Here is a 16,717-nt window from a genome sequence, read left to right on the forward strand (position 1 = left end):
AAATTGAAGGAAAAACCAGTTGTATGAATTAAATTTTTATAAATTTAATTACCATTTGGGCTAAATTAAAAAAGAAAAAAAAAGAAATTAATATTTGGGTGGGAGCGGAAAGAGGGTTGAAATTGAAAACTTGACTATTTTTTTTTTTAGAAAAATGCTAGAGCCCGATTTGGGGCGTTTTTATTATTATTTTTTTTTCAAATAAAAAATAAAATAATAATTAAAAAAAAAAAAAGGGAGCCCAAGTCGGGCTCGCATTTTTTTTTTTTTAATTTTATTTTATCTATGGCAGTGGGCCAGCGGCCGAGCACCGATTCTACGCTTCCTTACCTTCCAAGCAAACCCCCCTCGGTATCGCACTGCCTATATATAGCTACTGAACTATTCAGCATAAGCATCGCCGAAAGCGAAACCCAAACGATTCCAGTGCTGAAGACTATGGATCACCTCCATCAATCTGGGGTTAGGTTTAGGGTTAGGGTTTGCGTTTGATCTACCAAAAATCCCCCTAGTTTTGGCCTGGCTTTTGCATTTCTCATGGCTCGAGTGGAAAACGTCTTTGCTCTTTTGGGGGATGGAGACGGAGACGACGACGTTTCTGCGCTCCTCGAGCGCGTTGCTGCTGTGAAGGCGGAGCCTCCGCCGCTGGAGAAGAAGAAGAAAGATAAGCAGCAACAACACCAAAAGCAGCCCGTGGAGAAGGAAGAGTCAGACTGGGGTCTTGACGACGCCGTGTCGATGAAAGCAAAGCCTATTGTGCTCCCCGATTACGGTGATTGTTTGCAATCCATTTATTTTTGTTCATTTTATTCTATTGTTCGTCTGCTGTTATCTTGCTTGTCATTGGTTTTGATTGGGGTTCTCGTCATCTTGTTGCGTTTTCTTTTTGGCTGCTGAGAAATTAGTTGAGAAGATGGGAAACGCATAGAAAAGGCTGGATTGCTTGTGCTAAATTGAAAATATATAGATTGGGAGTTACTTCGACAGCCCCTTTGTTTGTTTAAACTTTGTAACTGTTTGTTCAATTACGATTGTCCGTGCATCATTCGCATTGTTTATTTTCCATGTTTGTACTGCAACGGTTTCATTGATACTCTTCTTTCTCTATTGGCAGTTACAAGAAGAGATATTGTAGTTAGAAAGAATGAGCCAGAGGGGCGGGAGCGCCGCCAGGGTCGTGGCTCTGATAGGTCTGAGCCAGGTGGGAAAGGTTATCAACGGAATTTTGGAGGATCTGATGGCTATAAGCGTAACAACGGAGGAAGAAATGGTAATCAACGGAAAAATGACGATAATGGAGGGGGAAGTGGTTATCATGGGAATAATGGGGGTGAGAATGATTTCCAGAGGAACATCGGAGCTGAATCAGGAAATGCAGTTGGGGATGATTGGCAGGAGCAGGGGCGGGGGCGTGGTGGTGGAGGTAGAGGGAGAGGGAGAGGGAGAGGCTGTGGTGGAGGCAGGGGATTCAATCAGAGTAAGGAGTTTGGAAGTGAAAGCCAACTTGATGTGAACAATTATCAGACTGAGAAGCAGGGACCTGATGGGAATGATAATGATGGTTGGGAACAGAATGAGTTTCAGGGAAAAGTAAGTGGAAATGAGACTAAATATGATGTGAGGCCAAGAAATGTGAATCGGGGCCGTGGTGGTGATGGAAGAGGTTACGGTGGGGGAAACCGCGGTTTTGGTGGACAAGAAGGCCGCTTCTATGATAGGCAAGATGGAAGGAATAATAGAAGGGGTGACGATAGTAGAAGGGGTGAAGTATCAAATGAATCTGAATCAAAGGAAAACATTACTGGTGATATTGAGAATGCAGTGAAAATTGATGACTACAGTGGTGGAGCTGAATGGTATATGCTTTCTACAAACAATTTTTATGATCAGTGCACTTGTTATTGTATTTATATCTTATTGTGCTAATTGGAATTTATTTGAGATCTTATTTTCTGCTTGGAACATATATTGTGGAAGTTCCTTTTTCTCCCATTCCTTTTCTCAGAGAATTTTCCTTGTATGAAATATGAACACAGTTCTCATGGATTCTGAATGATGTTCAGTGACATACATATTGTGTCACAAATGCTTAATATCACTGAAAACTTATTTTAACGTTTTTGAGGGTGGCGTGGCATTATAAGATTCTAGCATAGAGAGGTAAGCTGTCCTAAAAACCAAAGTTCTATAAAACATATTGAAGGATTGTGCTTGGCTGACGTTTTCTGAGGCTGGTGGCCGTGTCCATGGACAGGATCCAGTTGAATTCTATTGAGACCTTTAAATTTTTATCTGTTGGCTTTTAACAGGGATGTTCCTGTGACTACTGAAGGAACAACTGATGCAGTGCATGAACAGGAGAAGCTTGAAGCTCAAGATGATTCTGAAAAGAAGGCCAAAGATACTGACGAGAATGAGGAGGATAAAGTAATGATAATTTGTCGTCAAATCTTTTGAGAACACCTCTCAATTGAAAAACAATTTAATGAATCTTTTGGTTTTCTTATAGGAAATGACACTTGAAGAATATGAGAAGGTTCTTCTCGAAAAGAGGAAGGCTTTGGAAGCATTAAGAAAGACTGAGGGGAGAAAGGTCACACTAGATAAGGATTTGGAGTCCATGCAACTCGTCGAGAAAAAGAAAGATGATAGCCTTTTCATCAAGCTGGTGTGTAATCTTGTTTGTCATCTTTTTCATTTTTCGTTGACTGCGTATTATGTATGCAGTTCATTTATATTTCTGTTATTATTTCAGAAGTCTGAGAAAGAGAAGCTTAAGAAGAAAGGTAGCCTTGAAAAGGACGACAAAGTTCGGAAGGTAACCTTTGACACCCTCTTGCATGCAATTTATTCTTGCTTATTTTTGGGAAAATCTCTGCTCAGTAATATTTTTGTTTGCAACCTAAGTTAAAAGTCGAAAAAAAAAAGTTTTTGTTAGATTTCTTTCTTTTCTTCTGAACTGTATAAATGTGTACTTGCATTGTTAATTTAGGTGTGGTTTGGATAGTGAGATGAGATGAGATAGTTTTAGATGAAAGTTGAAAGTTGAATAAAATATTATTAGAATATATTTTTTTAATATTATTATTGTTTTTGGATTTGAAAATTTTGATTTGTTTATGATATTTTGTGTGGGAATTTGAAAAAATTGTAATAATGAGATGAGATGAATTGTTTATCTTCTATGTTTGCAAATTTTCATAATTGATCCACATTAATCCATGTTAAATATCTCACCTAACTGGTATTTTCCACATGTTTGCTTTTTAGTTGCCCTATGTCACGGTTGAGATCTATGCCTTGCTTCTTTGCACCTTGTAATACTTGTGGATAGCTTAAGGGGGTATGTTTGGCAGTGCTACTTATAGCGACACATTCATGTTATATGCATTTGTGCTAATATTTTTGTCGGCTTTTGACTTAATGGGCGGGAAGAATGTGGTGGATCCTGGTGTTAGGTTCTTCTATTCTTGAATTTCTAGTTGGTTTACCTATGCTGTTCTTGATACAATCCCCTCTGGTTTTCTTGCAGTCGATGAGCATTAATGAATTTCTGAAACCAGCTGAAGGTGAATTACATGTTGCTGCTCGTGGTCGTGGTGGTCGAGGTCGTGGACGTGGGGGCCGAGGTGAATCTAGGGGAGAATTTTTGGGCCGGCGACGTCAGGTGGAGGCTGGCCCTGCACCTAGCTTTGAGGACCCGAACCAATTTCCTGTTCTGGGAGGAGCTGCAGTAGCCTCATGAATTTGTGGCTCTTTGGAATTGCGGTCTGTTTAATGTATCACTGTTTATGACTGGACTAGCTCCTAGCTTTCGAGTAGGGCATAAGTCTGGATTAGTCTTTCTATGGTTTTGCGGTTGCATTTCCTTTTCCTTTGATATATACTGTCTTATATTAGTGGGAGCAAGTTCTTGCTTCTTCTTGGATCTTCTTCCTTTTCTTTGTTAACACAACTTTGGCTTCAGGAGATACGGTGGAAATTTTTAATGTGCATTATATATTAAAATATGAGTTTTGCTACTCATCATTTCACGCATCATACACTATTTTTTTTTTCTTTGGTTTTATTCCCCCTAAACTAATTGAATTTTTCTATTCGTTATCCATACATAAGATATTTGGTAAAGGAAAAAATAAAAAATCTTGTAAGGTATGCTGTATGGAGATGATGAGTAGATTTTTTATAATATATATTTGTGTTTTGTTTCTTAAATTTTTCTTGCAAATTAAATAATTTAATATTACCAGTAGTATCGATGGTGTGTAATCTATGCCAACTTTCGGAAGAAAATGATTCTATTTTATTATATTAAATTGAGATAGTCATTTTGTTGGCTGTAAGCCCGTAGAAATCATCAACCAACTTCTGGTCGTAATCAACGTTTGCCATATACTCGCTCCTGCCCTTCTGCAATCAGACCCAAAATGGAACAAAATGATGGCTTTGGAGAACGGGGGCTTGTATGTAGTCAAGTCACTCGTTATCCATGCGAGATTCCAACGTCTGAGGTTAGCTGCAAAGGTCGCACAGTGAGGAGTTAGATATAGGGAAGATGCTACACCCACGTGGGATTCTTGCAGAATCCTCACCGAAAGGCAATTTTTTTTTTTTTCAATCATTTTTTTAAACACTTTAAACATTTAAAAAAAAATACAAAAAAGTCACAAATTCATTTAAAAATACTTCCTTAATCATTATGTAAAAAATTAAAAAATTAAAATAAAATGCAATTCGGTAGAAAGGGAATAGTATTTTTCTAGATATAGATATTGACGTCTCAATATATCATCTCCATTGTTAAATCTTCCTTAAATGGCCCAACACATGAAGTGTAGAGTGATGATTCCAACAGAATTTCTATTCTATGAAATTATTACTTTGTATCAAAAGTTTAAACTAATAGAGAAATATAGATTTTACTATTTATATTTTTACATGATATCAAAATAGCAGTTCTAAGCTCAAATATGGCTCTATATTTCATTAAATTAATTAAATATTCTACGTATTAAGCACATTTATTGTGAAGGAAATTGGCCTACACATGCATTCAAAATATAAATAATAAAATCTACATCTTTCTTATCAATTTAAAATTTTGAAACAAATAATATTTTGACATCGATGATAATATGATTGGGAGAGGTATAATAGTTTCCAAGAAATTACTGTTAGCAAAGATAATCATGAAACGTGATTAAGTACTCTCTCTCTCTCATTTTACGATATTGCGCATGCATGTCTTTTTTTTACAATGGTTAGATCAAGGAACTTCTCAGTAGTCATATGTATAATCTATTTTTAGCTTAAGCTAGCTCTCAAGTCCTTTTTTATTAGACATGTATGAACTATTCGTGCTCGAGAATGGAAAAAAACATGTACACTAATTTGGATGTTCAAAAATTTAATTATGGAATTGACTCTACATCATTGGAGTCGGAGTCAGAATTGAAGCCGTTTTCTGACCAATTTCGACAATGATTTTGACCTTCGACTCTGACTTTAGCTTCTGATTCTGCACCAATATGACCTACCTTCGACTTCAATATTATTATACATTAGTTATAAAAAATCTAGAACTTAAATCGTTAAATTCAATACTATTTTAGTATGTTAATTATTATAGAATAATATACTTATATATTATAATATAAATAGACTAATAGTCTACTATATATAAATATCATAATATTACTATTATACTCAATCAAGTATAGAAATAATATATTAGACGGGCTAATAGTGAGCAATATGTTATAGTTTTGTATAAAAACATGTAATTAGGAAAAATGGGGCAATAGTCTAGTATGATAACATGCAATAGTCTCATATAATATGTTAATAACATGCAATATTATAGTACAATAACATGTAATTAGATGGTAGAGCAATCATTTTATTATTTTTAGTTTATTTGGGAGTCTTATACTCTAATACGAAGGATAGTATATCATGGATAGCCAAAATGGCCTATTGTATATTTAAATCTTTTTTTTCTATTTTTCAGATTTGCATAGCATATGAAATATACTTTTAGTTATTTTTATTTTTATTTTTTGCAAATATAAAATCTATTTTTTTTGTAATATTCTTAGTAAAATTGAAACATAAAAGCCCACAAAAATGATCTAGTAATATGTAAAGTCTTGTTTAAAATTGGGCTAAATAAAAAGCCAAGCACAAGTTAAAATGGAACCTAAAATTCCGTGGCATAAAAAAAAATTAAATCCAACTCTACACTGGCTCCAATCTATTTTAATGGAGTTAGAGTCGGATCGGATTATAGGTAAATTAGAGTTTGGAGTTGGATTCTCTAGATAGCGACTTCGACAAAGTCGGTGCTTAACCCTAATGTCAAGTCACGCGTTTTACCCTTTTCTCTTCTTTGTTTCTCATAACCTTCCAACCTCGTCTCAACTTTCTCCCCAAAACAAATTCCGACCCCTCTCCATTCAATTCTGGTTTTGTCCAAGAAAGGTATGGTTTACTGTCCTTTACGAACAAATCACATGAATTTGTCTTGCATTTCACATCTCTTTTTTGTTTTTCTCCTTTGATTTCAATTTTCACACACACACATGTAGACCGGAATCTTGATATATTTTCAAACTTTGAAGGAATGGCAATTACGAGGTAATTACTTTGAAGCAATGCCTTCTTTGCTTGGTGGAGTATTGTTGGAATATTAATTCTTCGTACCATTTGTAAACACTAATTAAACAGCAAAGAAAAAGGTGTTGGATTCATAATCTCTACAATTTCAATATTTACCATACATTTGCTTTAAGAAAAAAAAAAACGTTTATTTATGATCAATTATTTACTATGAAAATAATATTTATTTTTTTATTTTTATAAAATTGAGCCTATTATCGTTACAAATAGTTCGTTATAAATACTCATTTTTATATTTGAAACATTGAATTTAAATTTCAATATGGTAAAGAATTACTACCTATTGTCTAGGTTAAAGTTCAATATTTAACTTTTTTATTTTTATTTTTTTACTTAATAATTAAAGAAGTGATTTTTAGTATATTAATGTATTTTTTTAAATTTTAAAAATATTTAAAGATATATAAAAATATAAAAAAAATTAAAATGTATAATTTATACTAATAGACACACCCAGCAGTCAAACCTAGCCAGCACACTAACAGCACCCCTATAATATTGCGGGTCACCGAAAATGACGAACAAGCTAGGGTGTGTAGTAGGGACCTTTGGAGACGGTGGTGCACTAGTGGCGGTGGGTGGGGGCACCCAGAGAAAGATAGGTAGCTCTAAATGCCACATAATTCCTAGCTACTCACATGATATGGGACAAGAAACACCCTCTTGCCATTTGGATGCGGGCAAGATTTAAGCTCATATTTGGATACAGAAACGGATCTCATTATTATAATTTTTTTAAAATTTTCATATAAAATATAATAAATAATTTAATTTTTTAAATTTTAAAATAATAATAATATTAAAAAATAATATTCTAGTAATATTTTATTCAATTTTTATTTAAAATCATCTCACCTTATTTTACTACTCAAACGGGTCTAAATGCACCTAATCTCCACCTTACACTTCTACAGCCAGTTTGTGATATGGATGAGGAGGACACTGTAACACCCCGTATTTTAATGTATTTTTATTGAATGATTATTTTTATTTTATTCAAAATTATTCTCTTGTTTTAAAATTATTGGATTTTAATTGGATTATTTTTAGGATTTTTAATTGGTAAAAATTAATTTTTATGTGCTTTCTTAATATTTATTTATTGTTGTGCATTTAAATTATTTTTCATATTTAATTAATTACTGTGGGATTTAATTATTTCAATTTGACTTACCATTACGTTTAAATTATTTTATTTAACTTGAGGTTTTGAAATCGTTTCCGTTGAATCATTTTTGTGACCCAAGTTATGAGGATTGGACCTCATTTATTTTCCCTCCATTTTTCTTTCCTCTCCTTTTCTTTTCTTTTTTTTTTTTTTTCCTCCTTATTTCCCCTCCCCGCGCGCGGACCCAGCTCCCTCTCTCTCCCTCTCTCTCCCCGTGTCCGTCACCTTCACCCAGACCGCCGCCGTGCGCGACACCGCCCAGCCGACCAGCTCCCCCTCCCTCCGGCGACCTCAACCCCCAAATCCCAGCCCCTACCTCGCCGTCGGTAGCCCGCACGCACCCCACGAAGCCACGGCATTCTTTGCCCCGTTGAGCCGCCGTCGCACCACTATTGGCCACCATCTTCTTACCACATCATCCTCGACCTCTTGGCAACCCATTGGACCCAACCCCAGCTCCGATCCACCACCGGTGAAGCTCCACCATCTATATTTCCGATTTGGGTATTTTGATCTTTTACCGCCCATTGCGCCGCCACCCACGGCCAACCTCCATCATCACTAGCTTCACTGAACTCTCTAGGCCCTACCCTATCATTTTTGAGTCTTCGTTTGTCTCCGTTGAAAAGTGGGTATCTGTGACCCACGGCCACAGTGTATTTTACACTGTTCTGTATCTGTTTTTCCACTTCTTGCGGCTTCGTGATCCTTCGGAAATTGCTTTATAGCATTGTAAGTATTTCTCCAAAGAACTTTCATAATTTAAATATATTTTTTTTGCACTAACCCATTTCACTGTATTTTTGGCATGCCGGACTGAGTCCGAGGAGTTCGGGGGTCGGATGTATTTATGATTGGAGTTGTTTGGTTGTTTTGGTTTATTTGGTTTGGTTGTTGATGAGTTGTTTTGATTGGATTTGTTGGGACTGGTTATTGATGGACGTTGGATTGGTGTTGGTACATGTGCATTTCATTATTTCATGCATGATCATGTTTGTAAAGAAAACTGGATTTTTGTGTATTGCATTCATGTTCATGTGTTTATGAAAACTGGGTTTTCATGTGAGAATGGATTTTGGGTGCGTGTGTATCACGACCCCAAGCCGAGATGGGGTATTAACTCAGTGGAGCTCCTCTGGTTACTCGGGAGCGGAATATACTGAGTAACGTCCCCTGGATTGTTGCTGGACGACAATGGAATCGGACGAGATGGTCTCGTGCCGACTCCGTGGTCCTTCTGCTGGCAGGGACTAGAGGATGTCTGGCCACGTACGCGCTGGGCGCGGAATTGAGCATCGCTCGTTGCGTAGTGTGGGTGCTTGGCCATGTACGCGCTGGGGGCGGAACTGAGCACCGCTACGAAGCCAGGACGTGCGGATGGTCCATAGGGGAGGCCATGGTGCATATGGAATTAATGCATGGTGCATTTGGAATTATTGCACTATTTTCTGGGAAAATAGTGCGAGTTGGTTTCTGGGTAAATCATTTTCTGGAAAAATGTTTTACGGATATTTTAGGCCAAAATGGGATTTTGATTTTGACGTGTGTTGGAAAATTATCATTTTCGGGAAAAATGATGTCTTGTGGAAAAATGCATATTTTTCATGTGCATGCATGTTAGTTGCATTTAATGCATTTTATATTACGTTATTATTTTGGGTCATATTTACCTGCGATACCATTTTGTGGTAACGCAGATTTTGATACAGATGAGGAGGAGGAGGGCGAGCCTGAGGAGACGGCTCCGCCCGAGGAGTGATCTGGGATCACTCGTTTGTTTATTTGAAAACTATTGTAATATATTTTTATGGATGACTGTATAACTGCTATTTAAATTTTTAATGATATTTGATTGTAAATAAATTCTGGTACTTAGTTGACTATCCGCTACGTTATTTTATTTGTACACTGTTGCATGTACATACACTGGCACTTCGTTGGGATGTGTGACCGTGTTGTCACCATCCTAACGTCTCGATCCCTGTATATTTATGTAAGGGGGATTGGAGGCGCCACAGACACATGCATGCAATCAACTAATCAAGCCTTCTTGCTTACATTTCTATTACTTTAATTAAAAATATGTATTAAAAATAAAAAATTTATTTATATTTGCCCAAAAAAAAAAAAGAACTCTTATATATTTAAAAAAGACAACCAAATAGATTCTATATTGTTCATGATCACAATGAGGTCTTCTAATGATTAAATGTGTTGGGACACAAATAAAAAGGATTAATATATATGATTTCATAGGTTTTTTTTTTTTTGTTATTTTATAGATTTTTTTTAATGAGTGATTCCTTTGTATTTGTTGTTTTGCATACAATTAAAATGGGATACTTTGGACGATCTCAATTTGTTGGGGACCGAAGATAGACATTTTTCTTCTCTCTCCATGCACATGTAGGTAATAGGCATGCATGCATTATCCCCACATATATCATGCACTTAATTATAACATCCAATAATTGAAAGGCCTTTTATCCTAATTTTGTTATCCCAACTATATTTATTGATGTGATAAATTTGTACGTATTTAACATATAAAGCCACTTAAAGCGTATCACATCAGCAGTTAAATAACTGATCATAACGACATAATCATGACTTTATAATATGCATGTATTATTCGTTTAGCAAGCATAAAAATTAAGATCCGGTTTGGATTGCAAGACAGTCTCATTTGATTTGATATGATATGATCTCATCCAATCTCATCTCAACATTCAAACACCACAAATATAAACTATTTTTAATTTTTAATTTTTAATTTTTTTATCTAATCATTATAACTTTCTTAAACTTATGACTAAAATATAAAAATAATTCAAAATTTTTAAATCTCAAAACAAAAATTATATTAAAACTTATATTTTAATAATATTTTAATATTTTTATTAAATTTTTTTTCTCTTTTCTCAAAATTCTATAAAAATTTTAACTCAAATCATTTCGCTATTATTCATAAATTTTCTTATTATTATTCACAAATTTCTCATTTCATCTCAATATCCAAACGAGGCCTAATCTTCAATCTTTGGAATGCAGAACTCAGTACTTGTCAATATAAGATCAGCATTGGTAAATTATAAGGCCCGATTTGTATTTGCAAGTCATCTCAACTCATTTCAACTCATCTCACTGTTATTCATTATTATTCATCAACTTTAACTTATAAATCTCACTACTATTCACAACTCATCTCACTATTATTCACAACCCATTTCAACTCATCTCAACTCATATTCGAATCCAAACGATACCTTAATCTTATTTGTTTTTGCAGATGAGTTGAAATTATAATTAAAAATTAAATAAAATATTGTTAGCATATATTTTTTTAATATTATTTTTATTTTGAGATTTAAAAAAAATTGAATTATTTATTTTATTTTATATAAAAATTTTAAAAAATTGTAATAATTAAATGATAGGAGATGAAAAGTTTGCCAAAGAAAGTTTGTGGAAACTTCTACTTCTTATGTTTAAATCTTAATTATTTTTCACTTAGTTGTCTTAATTCCACAAATATGTTTGGTAACAAGGCACTTTTGGGCAATGGCCAGTGCACCACACTGCCTAGCTACTCATGTACAGTACTCAGCAACCAGAGATTATTAAAAGATGGAATACCCCCTCTCAACTATAAAAGTTGGAAAAAAAGCTGTTTTGGTGGGTGTAGAACTGATCTCGTTTAACAGTAGCTGCTTTGACTTCATGTAACGTTTGATGAGACTTCGATCTCTTGAATGAAACGTTTGCAACATTTTATTTTTCCATAGTTTTTTTCAATCCCAAAAATATTTTAATAAACATATAACAGTTTTTCTATGCCACGTGTAAAACCTTCTAATACGGCAAGTATTTATCTCTATTCAAATTATAGGAAAATGCGATACTAATATACTTGTTAGTATATATATATATATATATTTCAATTCTTTGGTTTTGTTGAAGAGATATTATATTCTCAAGTCGGTGCACAAACCATATCATGATTTATATAACTTAAATGATAAGATTTTATTTGTAAGATTCAAATTTTAAAATTTATTTTTTAAATTATATTCTGTTTAAACACTTTATTAGATGTGCTATATATACTGACTTGATAATATAATTTTTTTTATTAAAATAGTGTATAATTTGAAAAAATATACTTAGCATGAATACATTGAGAATAATACTTTAGCGAACCAATCAAATTTCTCTATCAACGTTTTCCAAAAATATTTATTAAATATAGTAAAATATAATTATCAATAATAATAACAATGGATGATGAAAATAGTTATAAAACATGGAGTTATTTGCTTGCATCTGCATGCATGGCTTTATGAGATGTAACGCATCCTACAGATCCAGATAATGACTTTTCTAAAGTTTCCCAAAGGACACATGTCCTACATTTCAATGCCACCTCTTAAATTGTGTGATTTCATTTAATATGCACATTTTTTTATTTATTTATAATAAATAAGTTGGGAAACTCAACCCTCTCTGTCTCACACAACTGTGTGAGTAAGGAACAAGTTTTGCCCACGCGTTATGCCAGCTGTTTCGGCCATTAGATTCCGTGATTGTGTTGAGCCTATAAATACTAACAAAAATGTTTGTAAAATGATATTATATCGTAGTTTATTTTTTTATTTATTAATTAAAAAAATAACTATTAATGTATTGATATATTTTTTAAAATATTTAAAAATATTTGAAAGAAAAAGGAACAAAAATGTAATTTGCAGTAGGAGGCACACCCATATGTCAAACCTGGATGGCAGAGTAGTAGTATCCTAAATGTTGCAGCTACAAAAAGATTTCATAAAAATAAGTTCATAAACTAACACGACTTTATATGATACGTTAGATTTAATTTATAATAAAAGTAGTGTTACAATCTAATATATCACATCAAATTATGTCAATTTATAAATTTATTTTTATGAAATTTCTTTATAGTTGTAACACTTTTAAAATGCTCCTTTCATCACACTACACTCTTAAAAAATAGAATGTTTAAAGAGATTATTAAAATTTGCTTATATTTATTTAAAAAGCTTTAATAAGTATTTTATTACTTACTCTACGTCTTTATTTCTGAATTTTTAGATTTGAAATAAATTTTAAAGAAAATATTTATTTATAAACTAGCATATTTGATACGAGGCTACCATATCAACTGATATAGACTTCTATCCCGTTATTTGTCACTAAATGTATTTATAAAGAAAATAAACGTTTCATTTTAATCAGTCAATTTCATCTATTTATTTTTAATAGAATTATTTTATTCTTAAGTCGGTTTGTAAAACATATTATTTACATAACTTAAACAATAAGACTTGATTTGTAAGATTTAAATTTTAAAATTTATATATTAAATCAAATTATGATATGTAAATATTTTATTAAGTAAAATCTATGTACCAGTTTGAGAATATAATTTTTCTAATATGATATATTCAGTGAAAAAGTAAAACTCAAAAACATATATTTTAAAATCCTTTTATAACTAATAATGCATTTACACCTACTTGGTAACTAGTAAAATCCATTGTAAAGATTAATCATCATGTTCGTGAGTCTATGGTTTTGTCCAATTTATCATCATATTCATATTTATCATTTCAACACTTGCCCACGCCATCTCATCATATCCAGTAAATCATTAGGATTCATTTTCAATAAAAAAAACCCTTATAAATCATTCACGGATTTAAATTGAATGTATGTCGCGAGTAACTTTTAAAATGATTAGTTGTTCTCATAGAAAGTCTATATTTTTTTAAAAAATAAATATTATTAAATTAATAATAATGTTAAGTATAAGTCTTAAATATGTAAAAACGCTTTTTGGGACGCAAAGCAAATCAAAAGGTAATTAATGGGTGGGTGTAAAATAATAATTAAAATATGGTATTAATTAAAGTTTGTTCATGCATGTCTGACGTGGCAATGTTATACCAAGAAAATAAATGTCAAAGTGGAAATGGAAGGATAAATAGGAAAGGAACTGTGTGGGGGAAAGGAAACCTCAAAAACCCGTTTTAGGATCGAAGAGAACAAATTACTGAGAATGCAAGCACACAAACTGGAGACCCTTTAGAGAGAGAGAGACGAAACGTTCAGAACAGGAGAGAATGGAACAGAGCATTCCCGTTTCCATACTCATTTCTCTGCTTCGCATCGCCTTTCTGGGAAAGCTTTCAATGTGAGGGATATTGACTTTCGGCCGGCGGCTCTGGGTTCTTGTGATCGGATGGCTAAGACGGGTGTTTTTGAATCTGATCCGTCGGTGATGGCAAAGGCCACTGAGTTGAAGAAAGAGCTGAAGAGACTGGTGCGGGAAATTCTAGACGTTGAGGATTACAGCAACGAAACCATTGATCGGGCTAAGGAGAAGCTTTGTGCTTTGAAGGAATTGAAGCTGACGGGGAAGCGGTCGCCCTCGCTTAAGCTCCTCGAGACGCTGGCCTGTCCCGATGAGTTTCGGTGCCCCTTGTCCAAGGAGTTTATGACAGATCCTGTTATTGTGGCCACTGGTCAGGTGGGTATGCATCAGAATTTGGATGGAATATTATTTGCTCTGTTTGTTTTATGAGAAAAAAATGTGAGAAAATTAAATAAACTTCCAGTGTTGGATTTTATTTTCAAATTTCGGGTCTTGAATTATTGGCAAGCCAAATTGAAACAAAGAGATAAATTTAACAACCAGTATTCTTTTCTTTTCCTCTGTTTTTCATTTTTTTTCAGTCGGCACACTTTTTTATAGGTTTCTCATTTTGGATTCCTTGTGTTGACTTTTTCTTCAGTTTTTCTGTGTTTGGTGGCCGAGAAAGTACTCCTAGAAATTTCTTTTTTAAGTGGTTGTTGGGATTACAACAATGGAAGTACTTTTGTTGTATTTACTTTCGCCGAAAAACTTGGACCACGAAATAGCCCTGGTTTGATGCCTAAAGAACTTTAACTTCCGGAACCCTATCTGTATTGTTATCCTACTATGTTTAATTTTTGAGTTTTTTTAAAAAAGAAACATCTCAGAATGATGAATCTGATTGAGAAACTGAAGGTGCCGATATCGGTGTACAAACTCAAAATTAGTGACATTATTCTAGGAGTCTTTATCACGATCCAATGTGTTAAAATTTTGGTTATCTGACATTGTATGCATTGTGCAGACATATGATAGGCCCTTCATTCAGAAATGGCTAAAAGCTGGCAATCAGACATGCCCTGTTACCCAACAAATTCTCTCACACACAATACTTACTCCGAATCACTTGGTACGAGGAATGATATCACAATGGTGCAAGAGCCGGGGGATTGAATTGTCGGATCCTGTTTACCAAATTAATGAAGAAGGAATGACAGAAGCAGATCGTGAACATTTTCTTTCTTTGCTGGAGAAGATGTCGTTGACACTTTCTGAACAAAAACAATCAGCCAGGGAGCTTCGGCTGTTGACAAAGAGGATGCCCTCCTTCCGGGCACTCTTTGGTGAGTCTTTAGATGCCATTCCCCAATTGCTCAATCCACTTTCTGAGAGCGGGCCTCAAAATGGTATTCACCCAGATCTCCAAGAAGACGTGATCACAACACTCTTGAATCTCTCAATCCATGAAAGCAACAAAAAGCTTGTTGCCGAAACCCCAATGGTAATTCCTCTACTTATGGAAGCGTTGAGGTCGGGAACCATTGACACAAGGACCAATGCTGCTGCTGCCCTTTTCACGTTGTCCGCCCTTGATTCAAACAAGGCACTTATTGGTAAATCAGGTGCTCTGAAACCACTCATCGACCTATTAGAAGAAGGGCATCCACTTGCTATGAAAGATGTTGCTTCAGCAATCTTTACCCTATGCATGATCAACGAGAACAAGGCAAAAGCTGTGCGGGATGGTGCAGTGAGAGTGATTCTGAAGAAGATCACGGACCGTATGCATGTAGATGAGTTGTTGGCTATCCTTGCAATGCTCTCAAGCCATCAGAAGGCCATTGAAGAAATGGGGGAACTTGGAGCTGTTCCTTGCTTGCTTAGCATAATTAGAGCGAGCACTTGTGGACGAAACAAGGAGAATTGCATTGCCATCCTCCACAGCATCTGTTTGAATGATCGAACGAAGTGGAAAGAAATGAGGGAAGAGGAGAATGCCCACGGAACGATCTCTGAGCTTGCTGAGAATGGAACTTCAAGAGCCAAGAGGAAGGCTTGCGGCATTCTTGAGAGACTGAATAGGATTGTCAATGTCGTGCATACTTCGTGATGAGTTAGCCAGTGCAGCATCGCAGAACACAATACTCTGTAAATTCTGCATCTATTTCCAGAGCTCATGGTCTCTAATGCAGCCCCCAGGCTTCATGTGTGGTCATTCTCTATTACCCTTTTGTACATTCTCGTTTTCTCTGGAGTTTCAGGTTTCAAGTTGATGAGGTAGTACTGTGAGTCTTGTCATTTCTGTGAATCAATACAAAAGAAGTTTTATTTTTAAGGTCGTCTTTTCTTTTGTTTTGTAGTGTTTTGTCTTGTCTTGCCTTTTTGTGGTGAATGCAAATGGTTCATCTGATAGATGTTTGAATCCCCATCCCCGCCATAGAAAAAAGTGAATAATACTTAACAAGATTGTCCAAGAATAAACGTTTGATTCATCACTTGGGAGGAGTCTTTTTCCCTCATTCATCCTTTATCAAAATAATTGATGTTAGAGAAGAGATTCCTTTCCCCCCCACCTCCATTGTTGCGTCTTCAGTCCGTTTCTCTCTCACACAGACAGATTGAGACCCTCCATACATGTGATGAAGTTCCATTTCTGTGGCATAGATTATAGAGAGGTGCAAAAGTAATAATAGTGGGATTAGAATAATAATCCA

General features: G+C 34.6%; 2 protein-coding genes across 2 annotated transcripts; both read left to right on the forward strand.

Moving 5' to 3' along the window:
• Positions 1 to 314: 314 nt before the first annotated feature.
• On the forward strand, positions 315 to 4,011 carry LOC121241129 (RGG repeats nuclear RNA binding protein A-like). The gene is made up of 6 exons (XM_041138751.1): positions 315 to 772; positions 1,115 to 1,856; positions 2,310 to 2,427; positions 2,510 to 2,668; positions 2,756 to 2,818; positions 3,533 to 4,011. Exons 1-6 carry the CDS (start codon positions 538 to 540, stop codon positions 3,743 to 3,745), a joined length of 1,530 nt encoding a protein of 509 aa, XP_040994685.1. The 5' UTR covers positions 315 to 537; the 3' UTR covers positions 3,746 to 4,011.
• A 9,864-nt stretch (positions 4,012 to 13,875) lies between these two features.
• LOC121241196 (U-box domain-containing protein 9-like) lies at positions 13,876 to 16,338 on the forward strand. Its single transcript, XM_041138872.1, has 2 exons — positions 13,876 to 14,396; positions 15,028 to 16,338. Exons 1-2 carry the CDS (start codon positions 14,109 to 14,111, stop codon positions 16,111 to 16,113), a joined length of 1,374 nt encoding a protein of 457 aa, XP_040994806.1. The 5' UTR covers positions 13,876 to 14,108; the 3' UTR covers positions 16,114 to 16,338.
• Positions 16,339 to 16,717: the final 379 nt, after the last annotated feature.

Source organism: Juglans microcarpa x Juglans regia, chromosome 7S (assembly GCF_004785595.1).
Source record: "Juglans microcarpa x Juglans regia isolate MS1-56 chromosome 7S, Jm3101_v1.0, whole genome shotgun sequence".
Taxonomy (NCBI): domain Eukaryota; kingdom Viridiplantae; phylum Streptophyta; class Magnoliopsida; order Fagales; family Juglandaceae; genus Juglans; species Juglans microcarpa x Juglans regia.